Below are 14827 nucleotides of genomic sequence, written 5' to 3'. Positions count from 1 at the left end.
TCCCGGTACGTAGTTGAAGAACCACATGCTAAAGACACGGACAAAAATGCACCCCTTCCAAAGAAGATCAAGAAACCAGTATTATACTAACAATGTCATTTTACGTTTACTCATACATATGTTCTCAAGTATTGAAACATACAATAGTTGAGTTGGGTTTCATTTGGGAATTTTCTAGTATCCCGAAGATTGCCCTCTCAAGGCTTAAGGTTCACTGAGTTCAGTGCGTGACTATTTGTGTAGTGTGAATCAAGCACAGTCATGTTTTCCAAAGCTACAACATGCCTGTAGGGTCACAGCTCGGGTCACTTTTGTTGCTATTTTACACACAAGCATGTCTGACAACTTGCCAAAAGACACTCAGGACTCTGTGAGTTCACAGAGGGAATGAATGAGGTGTATTCATGCCCTAAGGCTCCTTCAATTTGGCTACCTGGGTTCCTATAAATCTTTTCAGCAAGTAATGTGCTTACACTGATTAACAAGGCTGTTCGCTAGAGAGTACATAGGATTTCCTAACTGATCATTTTTCAACCATCAAATGCAGCAAAGACTGTGTAAGCGAGGAGAGGGATAACTGATGGTGGACATTCACCGGAAAAGGACAAGATAAATAAGTGGGCTCCATGTGAAATCAGAGATGACTGTGTTTACTTGGGAGGGGGAGGTGGAGGAGGGTGGAGACCTTGCCATGTGAGACTCCCTAGCTTAAAAGATGAATGGGTTTCTTTCGACATGTCCAGAGAGACATATAGGCCTCCACCACATGAATGGAAGGCTCTCTATGCTATAGTCTGCACTGAAAACCAGCACTAATAAGAGGAGTGCTGTTCCGGTTAGTTTTGCACAAAGACCACCTATGCCCGTGAGGCCCCTGATGAGTTGAAGGCGGGAGTGGAGTCGAGGCCAGGGGACTACGCTATGACTAAGAGTCTGTGAACGACACTGTACTCGACTGTGTGATTAATGGATGCAGCCAGCATCTTCACAGATTGGCCTTCACCCTGCACGCTGAGCTCATCAACCCCCACACCCTCGTCTTCCATTACGGCGTGCAGCAGCCGGGATGTATTCTAAAAACAAGACGCATACTTTAGCATACAGACGATTCCCTTAAGTAACTTTAACTGTCATTTGGGTATCGTTTTTACCGAGCCTGCAGACAGAGGGTATCGATCCTAACGCTTATGCCTTGTATGCTGGCCCAGGGTTTATTTGCAGCTGCCGTTACTGGAAATGAATCCCTTGTGCAATCTGGATTCAGATGATCCAATTAAACCCTGTGAATAATTGATCTGACTGTGAAACTCAGCCCTGTCACATGGACGCGATGACATCATCATTAAAGGTTGAAAATGGACTCCTGTGCAGCTGGATTGCCTCGGGTTGTTTGCTACACAATCGCTTCACTGTATCTGATTACCTACCGCCTGTGAAGGACAAAAAGTAGAGCATGAGGACAGAAGGGGCGGTGACCTCGGCGTTATCGTGCTCAGCGAGACTGTGCAAAGACAACGGACACACTGATAGCACTCATGAGATAGTCACATGGTGGTCTACACTACCCTAAAACCTCCAAAGTAAAGAGCAATAAAACATTTTCATCCGGTTGTAACACTTATTTTCAAGCTTCTCTAGGAAAACTTAATTCCACCTTCATGGTTGTTATTTTGCTCTCTTTCGTGGTTAAGGGACCAGTGCTGCATTGTGTGGTACAAAGGCAATCCTTCATGTGAACCAGATGGACTCAGCGTGGGTTGGTTATCTCCCTGGCCATGAAATAAGGTGCAAATAGGAGCCATCTTTGACCCTGGCCTCGGAGGAAGCTCAGATTGAAAGGAATATCTAATGAAAGCCCTCCAGAGACGTCTACTCATGCCGCTCGCCACCTTTTCATCCTGATCTGCACCAAAAATAAGAACAGGAGGCTGTTGAACATCGAACATCTTGTGTGAATTACATTCGAAGCCTTGGGCAGGGACGGACGGGGGAGGGTGCTCTAGATGTCTCCTCGCTTTCTCACGAAGGAAGGAAAGGGTGTGGGCTCCTCTTCCTTCTGCTGACTGTCATTCTACAAACATTTTGCTGCGTTGCCACTCCAGATCTGCTCATGATGAACTCACTGGTCTGATGAAATCGGCTGTTGTCCACCATGTGGACCAACAGTCATCATGTGTCACTGTGCAATCTCTCGTTTCGTAAGTGGTGTCATGGCTCCCGGCCTGTGGAAAGCCTTTGAACTCATCACTTGAGTGTGACTCAGTGTGTCCACATGCAGCTTTGCCTTACAGGCCTTCTCTCTGCACGAAATGCCCAATCCTTCAGATAAATCCAATAGATCCAAGCCCCAATAGATCTGACACTGAATCGCAAACAAGGTTAGCGCTAGCCAGACATTGGCCTTAAATAAGTCCTGGCATGAAACCATTCATTTATCTAACAACAACAGAAAAATCTGAACCGATTAGTCAACATATATTTTGGTTGTCTTCATGGCAACAACTTTACAAAAGCTGAAAAATTAACAGCTCGCCTCCAAACTGTCTTTTGGCCGCAGTGTCAAGTGCTGGAACATAAAGATAAACTTAATTTGCCCTTTGTGGTATGGCTTGGCATCAGCATAAAAAAAAAGACATGCCCATACATTTCTTCATGAAATGGGTCCTTGGAGCTTGGTGCTGGAAATGAGGGAATCCTGTCAGTTAATTAGACAAGGGCGGTGATGTCTCCGTCCGTCTTTTCTTTCACCCGCAGTGATGCCTGGAAATTTTTCAAAACGGAGAAGGCTTGCAACTAAAGAGACCATAGAGAGCCGAGCCTTTCAAGGGGAATGAAATCTTTTGAGCAACAACACTGACATACCTCGACCTCCCTGGGAAGGTTATGTGGTGTTGCTATGGCAACACGGGACACCAGAAGTATGTTAAAAAGATAGCCTGAAGGGGTTGGAGGTGGGCGCGTCTAAACTGAAACTATGGCAGTGGAATTCTGTGGGTGAGTGAGGCTGCATGTTGAATATTAATATTCTGTTTAAATTAAGTCAGAGTATGCACGCCACCATCTTCTCCTCCACTCTGATGCTGCATACCCATTAACATTTGTAAAAGCCCAATATGCACCATGACACATCCGGCTCTGTGGATAAGGAGGGTATTTTTAGACATGTACTCATTAGTGCTGAGAGATCATTTGTAATGAAGGACAAGGGGGGAAAGGAGGCCAATATCTTCGTGAAAGATGGCGTCAATATTCAAATACCAGATGAGTGAATGAGTGTAAAGAGGTATTGGAAAGAGTAGGGTGAGATGTTAGGAGCAGGCCAATCAAAGAGTTTAAGGGGAGCGACGCAATAAATTTGTCAGGGACAAGGTCACATGAATTATACAGCACATTATGCATGCTTTAAAAGCTTCCTGTTCCGCTTTTACAATCACAATATGACATATACGGTTGATTATGTGCGCTGCAGTCATGCCACATCAGAGAACTATTTCCCCTTGGTAGAGGTCAGACCTGTTGTTGCTACTACTAATCCATATCTCACTAGAAGAATGACAAACGCAGCTACCATTCACAATAACGCATATAATCAGTTAATGGAGTCTTCAAATGATATACTACAGTATAACCGGGTAGTCATCACGTTTCCTTTTAGAGTCATACGTGTTTGCACTTAATAATAGAATTCTGATTAAATTTGCTACATGAGGTAAAGTACTATGGTTGTTGTCTAGGTAGATTGGACAAGAATATGTTGCCACTGTTTGACAGTGAGGACACCAATGCAAAAGGGTAGTAGGCGCCCTTGCCCTTGTCATCCAAGAGGCTTATGTTGTTGGGGAACATGATACAACAGTGCCCCCGAGAGGTCGTAGCACAGTCTAGAAAATGTTTAGTACTGTGCCCTGCAGTTTAAGGACTATGTACTATTTGCAATACTGATGTGTGTGGAGTGATACTAATTTAAATTGGTGCCACCCACTTTGCCCACTGACAAACACAGCCAACCTGCAGTTTCTGTATGATTTTCTGCAGTATTGCAGGAGTTCAAAAGGGGTTGGGGTCATAATGAAGTGGGCAGTTTGAATGAACTGATTTGATGCAAGATCTTATAGACTCACTATTTTTTTTATGCCATTAGGTACACAACTATGAAATTATTTTTAATGCAGGAGGAGCTGGATCAACTGTTCTTAGTATACAGTTATGATATTCGATACTAAACCTGAATATAATCAAAATGAGAATTGAAAATAAGATTTAGATCATAAGATTATGTAGTAAGAATCATAATTAGAAAAATATGATGTTATCCAAAGATCAGGCGACAAAACCCTCTCCTGCCTCCAATCCCTACTCTGTTGTTGTTTTTTCAATGACTGAACGTGAACCTTTTTGCTTCCATAACAAACGGACCAAATGTGATTTGACCGGGTTGGCCAAAAGTTGAGGATAAATCCCACATGCCCAGAAAGGTTTAACGGCCCCGAGACACGACACACAGCTTGATATCAGCGAGCGTGCTTGTTTTTCGTGGTTCTGGGAGGCCGAGTGGAGCCAAGTTGAACGCGAACGATTTGGAGCAGTATCCAGAAGGGGTGGGCGTGCACATGGGTGGAAAGGCAGCGCAGATAAAACAAACCCCAAAGAGCTCTTGGCAGCTGAATAAAACAGGCCCAAAGGATGTCTGTCATAGCATGGTGTCCAAGCTTTTCTATCTGTCCCTGGCTTTGTTCATAGCCTGGTTTTGCCACCGCTTTCATCTCATTCCCTGATGCTCCCTCCCGTAGGTGGCTGTGTCATTTCTACTGACAAAAGGAGGAAAACATGAATCCACAAAATAAATGTAAATTGCTGTCAATGCATTTCATCTTTAATTCAGTAACATATCTAATGAGTGAGACAGCATCCATGATTCATATGTGCAGCCTTGTTAAGAGTGCTTGGATTAGTTGGGATTGGCGTGTGTGTGTGTGTGTGTGTGTGTCTACATGTGTGTGTTAGTTAGTTAATTAGTTAGTTTGTTTTGCAAAAAGGAGCTTTTAGATGGTTCGGACACACTGTCATCTCCTCTGGTGCTCCCATATGAACTACTGAACTCCAGATGGAGCAGACTGGCTCACTTATTAAAGATTTACCAGATGAGTCTGGTGTTGTACCCTTGACCTTCCATACAGCGACTGCACAAAGAGAGTGGGTGTTTGAGGCAATGTGAAGGGGCAGGAAGTTGAATAACGACTTTGCTGGGTTTGCCACTTGACAGCACTGGCAGGCTGTCAGCAGAGAGAATGCAATATCATTTGTAGTAAATTACAGGCCTTGTAAGTCAAGTTCGCACTGACAGATCCCTCAGCTGTCTCAAAGAAGACAATTCTACCGTGAAGACTGCACGCAGACACACACTTTTGAGGTCATTACAACATCAGTAAAAGTACTTCAAGGTATATAGATTACAATTTAATAATCTGATTCAAGAACATGGATTTTTAATAAGATTTGGATTTTATTTCAATGAAGGCCAAGAGTCCACCAACATTTCAGTCTTGATAAAAATAGTACGTAATTGCAATCACCAGAGAATGTTTATTTATTTCATTATTACATTTAAGTCAAAGTCTGCTTTTTATGATAGACTATTCCATGTATGTACCCGTCTACCTACAATTGGCAAAATAGACTTAGGGTTAAGCAGTGCATTTCTGTACCATTGTAAATTATAATCAATCATTAATAATTACTCACTATATTACTAACATTTTTTATCATTATATAGGCATGGAATAATATATTGTAGATTGGAGCAGGCAGAACAAAAATGCAACATGTCTTTAAACATCGAGATGCATGATACCCAAAGACAGTATAAGTATGTGCTTTTGTGGCGGTTGACCGTCCGCTGTAAAAAGAAATTGCAGCCCACAGCGAGGCATGACATGTGGTCATGCTCCAGTCAGTCACTGAGTTCACCAGAGGTCAAGTGCTCCAAAAAGCAGAACTTGTGGAATAGATGCATGCACAGTCGGACAAGTCATGTGCATCCACAGTTGTCTCTGTGATTTTGATGTGTGCTGGTGGATGAAGAGTAACAGAGCAACCAATCTATTGCTTGCATGCTTTTAAAGCTGCACACACCACTTTTCCATGACCCTCTTGATTTGTATGTTGCTGAGTGAGTCCATTTTACCTTCCGGCAACATGGTCCAGACTAGATCTAGATCACTGCCTCACTGCTCATGCTGCTCTCAGAGGAAGTGACCTCAATACATCCAATAACCTTGCTCGCACGTGCGCAACAGTCCTGCAAGATTGAAGGAACAGCAGGTTTCTTACCTAAGCTGCTGCTTTGAAATTTAGACTTTTGTGCTAATGTCTGAGAGATGATGCATTGTCATGTAAACAGTCAAATAACTAGCAACAAAATAAACATGGCAGTTAAATATTTTTAGGTACACTATTGCGAATAGAATATAAACTTTTTTGTACTATGTATTTGTAATTCAGTTTATGAAGATTCATTTTCACCGGCAAAATTTAACGGGTGACATAATATGGAGTCCAAACGAATCATAAATCACTGCCTACTATATACAGACTCATTGAAAGTATTTACAGAATAGTACTGCTCACTTAAAAACACTGTTTGGATAATTTGCATACTAATCTACTCTGCAGTTTATTGATCTGTGACTGCATCAGAGACATTCCTTAACCAGGTGGCTTTGTCGGAGCTTGCATTTGAAACTCATTACCCTCCTGGATGCAAATGATCCAAAATGTTCCGTGAAGATGATTATATGTCACAGATCCCTGGGTTTTGGTTCTCAGAATGTGAATGAGCCCCTGATGCCCACAAGTTAAGAAAGCTCAAGTGTGCACCAAAGACAGAGCCACAGCTCCCCCGTTTGGTTGGATTTGGGCAGTGGCAAGAGCGGGCCCTGTTTCTAGAGTGTTCATGAGTTTTGTTTTGTTTTAAATAAAAATGGGGATCTCCCTCTTGGCTGAAATGGCAAGAAGATGATTACAGTATTCTTATGATAATAGAATTAATAGCAAAAGAATGAAATCACACATTGCAACAATCATTTAATACACACATGTTAGCAACTCATTTGTGTTTTTTAATAGAACAGAATCCCCATGACCTATTTTCAAATTGTTGCTCAAACTACTACCTCATGATGTACAGTAATCCCTTGCTACTTCGCGCTTAAGAGCAGTTCTAACCACGCTTTACCTGACGAGCCGGTCAGCGAGCTTGCGTAGCACGTCATCAAAGCAGATGGGCATAGCGAGCTTATTAAAGCTGTTTAAAAAGTGTTTAAAGATACAATAAAGTGATTGAAAGTACAATCAAGTGTTTAAAAATAAAATGATAAAAGTCTTGTGTGGATGTCTGCAGGGGTGCGTCAGCCAGTCAGCTCAGCAAGGAGCGGAGCTGTGACACGTTTACATTTTAAAATGTTTAAAAGGGTTTAAAAATAGAACAAAGTGTTTCAAAATAAAATTATAAAAGTCTTGTGCGGATGCCCTGACGGTGGTCCGCGGGGTCACGTCAACCGGCCAGCACGCAAGAGCAGTGAGGAACCGTGACACGTTTACACTTCATGAAAGGTTCATAAAAGTCTTGTATTGTAACTTTTACAATATCATATTTACTCTTATTAATTTCTTATTTATTTAAATAAATAAGAATATTTCTGAAAGTCAGTTTTTTAGTATTTGTTTTGTTTTTGTGCATTTTCGTGTCAACGTGGTATTTATGTTATTATTTAGACTTGATTTATTTTCCAGCTAATTTTGTGAATCATTTACCCATCCAAATGATGTCAAATGTAGCTGAGATTCCCAAAATAGTCATACAGAGGCAAATACATACCGTTTTTTTCCATGTATAGTGCGCCCCCATGTATAGTACGCACCCCTAACAATGGCATGCTGATGCTGGAAAAAAGCTTGTACCCATGTATAATACGCACCCAATTTTTATGAATTTTTTTTTTTTTTTTTTTTTTTTAAGTCCCAAAGATCGTCACACACGCAGGGAGGCAATGGGTCCCATTTTTAAAGTCTTTGGTATGGTCTTAACTAGGCTGGATGTCATTTTTTTTGTTGGCGTTGATTTCTCCGACTGCCCCTAAACGCACCACCGCGCTCCGTGCGCGCATGGGCTGCGGACGTGAAAAAGGCGGCTCTGTATGGGAGAGACGTTGAAGAGGAATAAAAACAACCTTGGAAACCAAAACTTGCCCCTCGTCGTGACTCGGAGCCGCAACAAATGTTTCGGATTTGTGTAGGGTACATTGTGAGACAGCAAACGAGCAGGTGATCGAGCAAGCCTTGTCTGATACGAGAGCATTGCGGTCGCATGGAGCGTGTTTGAAGTGAACAGCAGAGACGAAAGGAACAAGGCAAAGTGTTGTGAAATAAAATATTACCTGTAATACGCATTTTGTTATTTGCTGATTGAAACTGCTAATTAAACTGTGAATTGAAACTAATAGGTGGAGAACTGAACTCTCGCTCTTTATATAGCTGACGTGTCTTGCGCAACCGTTCTGCGCATCTGTAATGGCGGCCTCCGTATGACGTCCGGTCCGCGATGGAGATTAAAAAACAAACAATATTTGACAATAACACACCATCGAGGATTGCACCATCGCATCAAACGATGTGTCGTCAATTATGAATTCTACTAAGTGTGTTGGGCAGGATGGCTGAATGCGATGCGCGATTGACAACAAACAAGAAGAAAGGTGAGTTTTATTTCGGGGGAGATTTGTCATGTCTCGTCCCCAGTTTTGCTATGTGTCTAGGTTGCCATAGTTTCTGTTCGTGTCACCCCGCTCTTCCTGTGTCACCTCAATCGATGTAACGTGTTTTGTATTTAAGTCCTGTCTGCCCCTCGCTCACCGTTGGATCATTGCATGTGTTACTGTCATTCTGTTCCTGTCTTTGGTAATGTCACCCTGTCTTTTTGTTCCACGACTTTGTCGGTCAGTCCTGTTGTTGGTTTTGTTGTACCATGACTTTATTTAAAAAAAAAAAAAAAAAAATTAAAAAAAAAAAATTTTTTTTTTTTTTTCTTTGTACCCATGTATAATACGCACCCCAGATTTTAGGACAATAAATTAGTAAAATATTGCGCACTATACACGGAAAAAAACGGTAGCCTGTATTGGTCTATCCTCCTTGGGTGCAAAAGAAATTAATATTCTGCTAAAGCAGTGGTCCCCAAGTTGCTTCTTGATTATAATGGTGGTCCCTAGAACAAAACTAGCTGAAAACCCCTGTTCTAGAAGCAATGGATGAATTAGAAAGTCTTTCTCTCTTTAGCAAGTTTAAGTGCATAAGCACACTCCTTAAGGTTGGTCTGGAGTTGACTGGCTTCAGGCCGGTCTTCTGGCATCAAGCAAAGCATTGACTTGATAATTTTTTGCTGCAAAAATAGAGAAATAAAAAAAGATAAGTACATAGATAAATAGACAAATAAATATACAAACAAAGGAATGTTGTTTTTTCTGAGCACTCAGAACACCTCTCACTGTATGAACTGTCTACTCAATTTACACTATTGATACTGTTTCTATTTACTTTTATTTATACCAGAAAACAGCCCCCAGCAATTTTGTTGTATCTCCGGTTTGTCTGTTGTTGTATGACAATAAACTATTATATTGTAATATTAGTGTTAACATTCTATTACTAATATTATAATATTAATGAATATTCTATTCTATCTAATACAACCCCAAATATGCATCACATATTGTTTAAGTGTTGAAGTGCTGTACCTCTATGGGGAAATTGTATGAAAACTCTGAAGGGAGGTTCTGGTTTCTGACATCATCCCAAAGCTGGGAATGGGAATGAATGACAAAACAGAGTAAGAAAATATCTGAAAAGTTCAAATCATACATCTATGAAGACACACACGATCAATGCTAAATCTGTTCGATCACGGGCCTGTGTGATTTATTGTACTGTATTTCCACATAATGTGACCAAGGCAGAGGCTGTTTATTAACACAACTGCAAATATATTGTATCTTTTCTAAAAAAAAAAAAAAAAAGTAAATTTAACAGATATACTATGTCAAGGATACTGGTTAACAAGCACGCAAGAAAAAGAGATGTGCTGGACCAAATTGGACAAATTATATATCTGTGACAACCAGAAGCTTGATTTATATTTTTTAATCATTATATGCCATACATTGCAGATAAAACTGCTGCTATGGAAATGTTCACTGCTATCTATGTTGATGTGATTGTTAACAAGCTCCTAACTTTTTCTTTCACCCTATTTAATTGCACATCGTCTGAAGCTGTCGCCTTCATTTACAGTTGCCTTAAAAGGTTACAGTTTAGGATCAATAGCAGCTCAACTCACCTTTTCTCTTTCAGTACCCGTAAACATGTACCAGAGGAGCTCAAAATAAATCAGACCCAGAGCATATATGTCCACTTTTCTGTCATAAGTAGCTTTGTCTTTCTGTAATAAATAAAGAATGCAGAATAAAATACAATCTGCATATGTTAAACACCCTGAAAATGATGATGATGATTATGTCTTTCATCAAAAATACTGGCTGTTCTACAATGTGTGCAGATTTTTTTTTACCTGCTCAGGCGCCATATAACTCAGGGTTCCCCTTTTCAAGCTTTTGTCCTCACTGTCAGTATCAACAGTAACAAGGCCAAAATCCCCAATCTTCACTGTTTCATCCAGTCCAAACAGGATGTTGGCAGGCTAAGCATTTAGAAAGACAAACACACAATGTCGGTAACTTGGCACCCAAAATCCATGAGTAAACATGAACGTGAATGCGAATGCTTATTCGTCTCTATATGTTCTCTGTGGTTGAGTGGCAACCATTCCAGGTTTTGGCTTTTGCCTGAAGTCAGCTGGGATAGGCTCCAGCACGTCACAAGGCTGAATAGGACAAGCCGTGTAGAAAATGGGTGGGTGGATAAGGTGTAATGGGCTAAAATTATAATAAATTAAAAATTGTAGTCCAGGGGCGTCAAACTCATTATTGGCGCGGGCCGCATCGCAATCATAGTTTCCTTCGGAGGGCCATTATGACTGTCAACGCCTTATATTATATACAACATATGCTAGACAATAAATAGATGAATAACTAGTTTTGAAATCAGAGACTAGTAAAAACTGTTCAAATATTTTAAAAAGATGAATGATAATAAAAATTGCCAGCAATATGATTATGTTTACAATTTGTAATTTTAGTATCAACACAAATTGATGCACAATTTGTCTTTGCGGGCTAAAGGTTACTTCTTACAATCATTCTGTCACTGTAGCAAATAAACTCACCTTCAAATCTCTGTGGATAAACCTTTTGGCATGAAAGTATTTGACTCCTGCGACTATTTGCTGTATAATTTCAAAACTGAGATTCCTTCTTTGCAGAGTTTCCTTATTCTCTGTGTTCATATCATCAATACGACCTCGGAGGGTTTTGGTGTCACACAGCTCCATCTTAATATAGAGGAACCTTTGAGAGGAATTTGGGATAGGTCTGCAAAAGATAAAACAAAAAGTAATTCATCGCTTGTGTGTGTTCATATGTTCTGCAGAGCAAAAATGTACTATATGTTAAAAAGACTTACTGGTCATAGGAATCTTCCATCCAACACGTGTAGTATCTTACAATATTGCTATGTTGAAGCTTTGATAAAGCGTCTATCTCTCGTTTAGATTTTCTGAGCACAGAGACGACAGATTTGTTCATAAGATAACATTAGGAGAAAGTGTCCATTGACTGTTTTTAGCAACAAAAAAAAACAACAACATCACTTACTCTTCAAAGATAACCTTCTTCACAGCATAGTCCTCTCCGTCCAGCTTATGCTTTGCCTTGTAAACAGATCCAAAGCTTCCCTTGCCTATGGCTCCTAGACAGTCAAAATCTTCTTTAAACCTGTTGAATCAAACAGGAACTTGAGTGTACTTATATGTAACCTTGTAAAAAGGGTAGCATTTATCCATGTCAAACTGACACACCTCGAAGTGGTTGACGGTGAATTTCGTCCGCAATTATCTTCTACTATCTGTTGAAGAATACAATTGTGGAATGAAGATGAAAGAAAATGTATTAGACATCTGAATTCAATTATATCTGAATTTTTGTTACCTGTTTATTAGCATTTGGAAAATTGGCTGCAATTCTAAGGAGACAAAAAGACAAAAATCTGTTTAAATAAAGGTGTCTGGTGCAGGCTATATACGTATACTTTGTATACTTTCATTCATTGTTGAACTTAGATGGGAACTTACTTTCTTCTGGCTTTGCAGCCTGGACTTTGACTCTTGGGTGGAGTTATCTAAACAACATACAAAACAGTTCTTCAGATAACAGATTAGATTGTGTTTTTAAAGAAAACGGTCAGAAACATTATTGTAAGGATCACAGATTTTCCCTGATGCGGTATGCATATCGTTTATTGTATTGGTAACAACTCACCTGATCTTTGGGAGAAGACTCAGCAAACTCTACTGAAATGCTTGGAGTTGTTGCAAGGGATTTCCTTTCAAAATGAAAATAGAAAAATTATTGCGACTCATACATATAAACTTCCGGTACTCGGTCAATGACTTACCACAAGTTTGGGCTGCTTTTTGTACTACCGGCAAATGCAGGAGACTGCAAGACCTATTGGGCACAAAGTGCTTGTTAAAAAGTTAAAAAGCACAATGCCTTCAGTCAAATGAGCTTTACGAGACTTTTTTTTCTGCTGAGTATCCCAGAAAACCCATTATTCAACTACAGCCGCGATCTTAAAAAACAGCAGAACCCCCCCAAAAAAAAACGATACCTCATTGTCTTCTTTTTCAAGGACAGAAAGGGCCAACTGAGCAGCATTTTGCTTGGCTTCCTTGATAGACTTTCCTCTACCCTCAGGGTAGTCCTTGCCATCGATAACTAATTTGTAGGAAAATCTGTGCCAACAGAGAGGCAACATTTTAACTTATTAGTGAAGAAATAGGGATGCTCGCTTGCGTATTTTATGTGCTTAGATGAAGGCTTGATCTTACTTATGGTTATGAGCTGGGCCAATTCTCTCCACTTCGATGAAATTAGGACTGCGCTGTCTTTTCTGACAGTACTCGTTAATAATTCCAATATAATTTTTCTCGACAACAACATCATCTTCAGTCTTTGAACTCGGTGTCTTGTTGCTGGGAGCCAAAGGCATGGAAATTGATCAAATGGGAAAAGCTAGTCCAGTGATTTCAAACACAAATGTGCCATGGACGGTGCTCACCTGATTGCTGACATTTCCTCCTTTTGTTGATTACAAGAACCAGAGGGGTTTTCACTTTCAGTCTAAAAAGAAATACAGTAATTTGAATGATTGATGGTAGAGCCTACTTAACATTTGGTGGTTTTGTGTGATTTTGCAATTGCCTTGGCATAGACTTTTTACAATGAGCTTTCTTACCGCTGACGCCTCATATATGGCATGATATGCATGCTTTGCAGCTTCTTCCTTAGCTTCCTTCTTTGTTATCCCATTACCAAGTGGATAGTCAATCTCCCCAACAAAAAACTGACATCTGAAAACAAAACATGATATCAATTCTTTATTCATAACTTGACAGCATTATTTAGGCTTACTGAAAGGACTTGTATGATCCAGTTGTCGACTCCATAAATCTGACATTCATTTTGATTTTCTGACCATATTCATAGAGCCAGGACACATGATTTGTTTCTTTTGGACAAACTGGACCAATAGAACCTTCTGATGTATGCGTCTGTTAAAACAAAACACACCTTCCATTAAATTAATTCCTATTCAAAATCCAAACAATGAATACACAAAATTGTGTGTGCAAATTCGCAATCGGGATTCACCTTCTTCGTTAAGATCTGTAAAGCATGTTTAGCAGCGTTCTTTTTGGCCTCCTTTTTATTGTTTCCCACTCCTTCTGGATATGCCTCGTCATCGACAACAACTCTCATGGAAAATCTAGGACAACAAACATTTAAAACGAAACCCACTGAAAATCAGAATCCCCAGTACCCACTACATCATTTTTCAGTAATAATAATAATAATAATAATAATAATAATAATAATAATAATAATAATAATAATAATAATAATAATAATAATAAAAGTTATAAAACAAACATTTGCCATTAACTCGACTGTAACTATTCTCAACTCACGTCTTAATGTGATCCGGACCATCGGTTCTGACATCCTCGTAGTTTAGTTTCGAATTTCTTTTCTGACAGTACTCGTTCAATTTCGCTACGTAATTTTCGGTGTCCATCATAAATTAGAACACTGGATCTAAGATCAAATGGAACGTCACACCATAATTAATCACAGGATGGCATAATATGCAAATCTGCGTATATAAAAGCAATTTATATATATATATATATTCACCGCTCCTATTGAGATGTCGTTGCGGTGTCAACCCCACTTCAGTCTTCCAAAACTGGTGATTTCGATGGTTTCGGTTTCACTTTCGCGAAAAGAAAACTTCCTGCCCTTGCTTGCTGCGTTCACGTACAATCCAAAATTACAAAATCCCGGAACACACGGTAAAATCTTTCAATAAAATTAATGACCCGGATAAATCCGTAGCCTCTATTCGCGATGTGGATAATAATAAGGTTAGTTTTTCATATACTCGCTATGCACATCACCAAGAAGGTGTTGCAATGGGAAGCTATACACCGCAGTGAGTCTCGCGAGAGTCAGAACACACCTTTTTGAACCGCGCAGGTAACTAACTCAACCACAAATCTTAATACGCTCTTAACCATGCAGGCAAAAACAAAAGTAAA

At 39.9% G+C, this 14827-nt stretch overlaps 1 protein-coding gene across 2 annotated transcripts; it reads right to left on the bottom strand.

The window, feature by feature from the left end:
• Positions 1–7070: 7070 nt before the first annotated feature.
• Positions 7071–14719, bottom strand: eif2ak2 (eukaryotic translation initiation factor 2-alpha kinase 2). 2 transcript variants are annotated; one of them, XM_061285595.1, is made up of 20 exons: positions 14424–14717; positions 14198–14324; positions 13881–13995; positions 13641–13780; positions 13465–13579; positions 13288–13349; positions 13058–13201; positions 12838–12961; positions 12622–12674; positions 12486–12549; positions 12299–12345; positions 12156–12189; positions 12026–12072; positions 11823–11942; positions 11632–11724; positions 11336–11540; positions 10622–10750; positions 10391–10492; positions 9792–9854; positions 7071–9436 (listed from the first exon to the last, which is right to left on the bottom strand). In XM_061285595.1, the coding sequence occupies exons 2-20, from the start codon at positions 14305–14307 to the stop codon at positions 9311–9313; spliced, it is 1893 nt and encodes a 630-aa protein (XP_061141579.1). In that variant the 5' UTR covers positions 14308–14324; positions 14424–14717; the 3' UTR covers positions 7071–9310. The 2 variants fall into 2 exon arrangements, with proteins under 2 accessions (XP_061141579.1, XP_061141580.1); XM_061285596.1 differs by lacking the exon at positions 14198–14324 and having other exon boundaries at positions 14424–14719.
• Between the last annotated feature and the right edge of the window lie 108 nt (positions 14720–14827).

The sequence above is a fragment of the Syngnathus typhle genome, linkage group LG8, assembly GCF_033458585.1.
Source record: "Syngnathus typhle isolate RoL2023-S1 ecotype Sweden linkage group LG8, RoL_Styp_1.0, whole genome shotgun sequence".
NCBI lineage: Eukaryota > Metazoa > Chordata > Actinopteri > Syngnathiformes > Syngnathidae > Syngnathus > Syngnathus typhle.
Note: the sequence above shows the minus strand (reverse complement) of the source record. Positions and strands in the feature narration are given on the sequence as shown.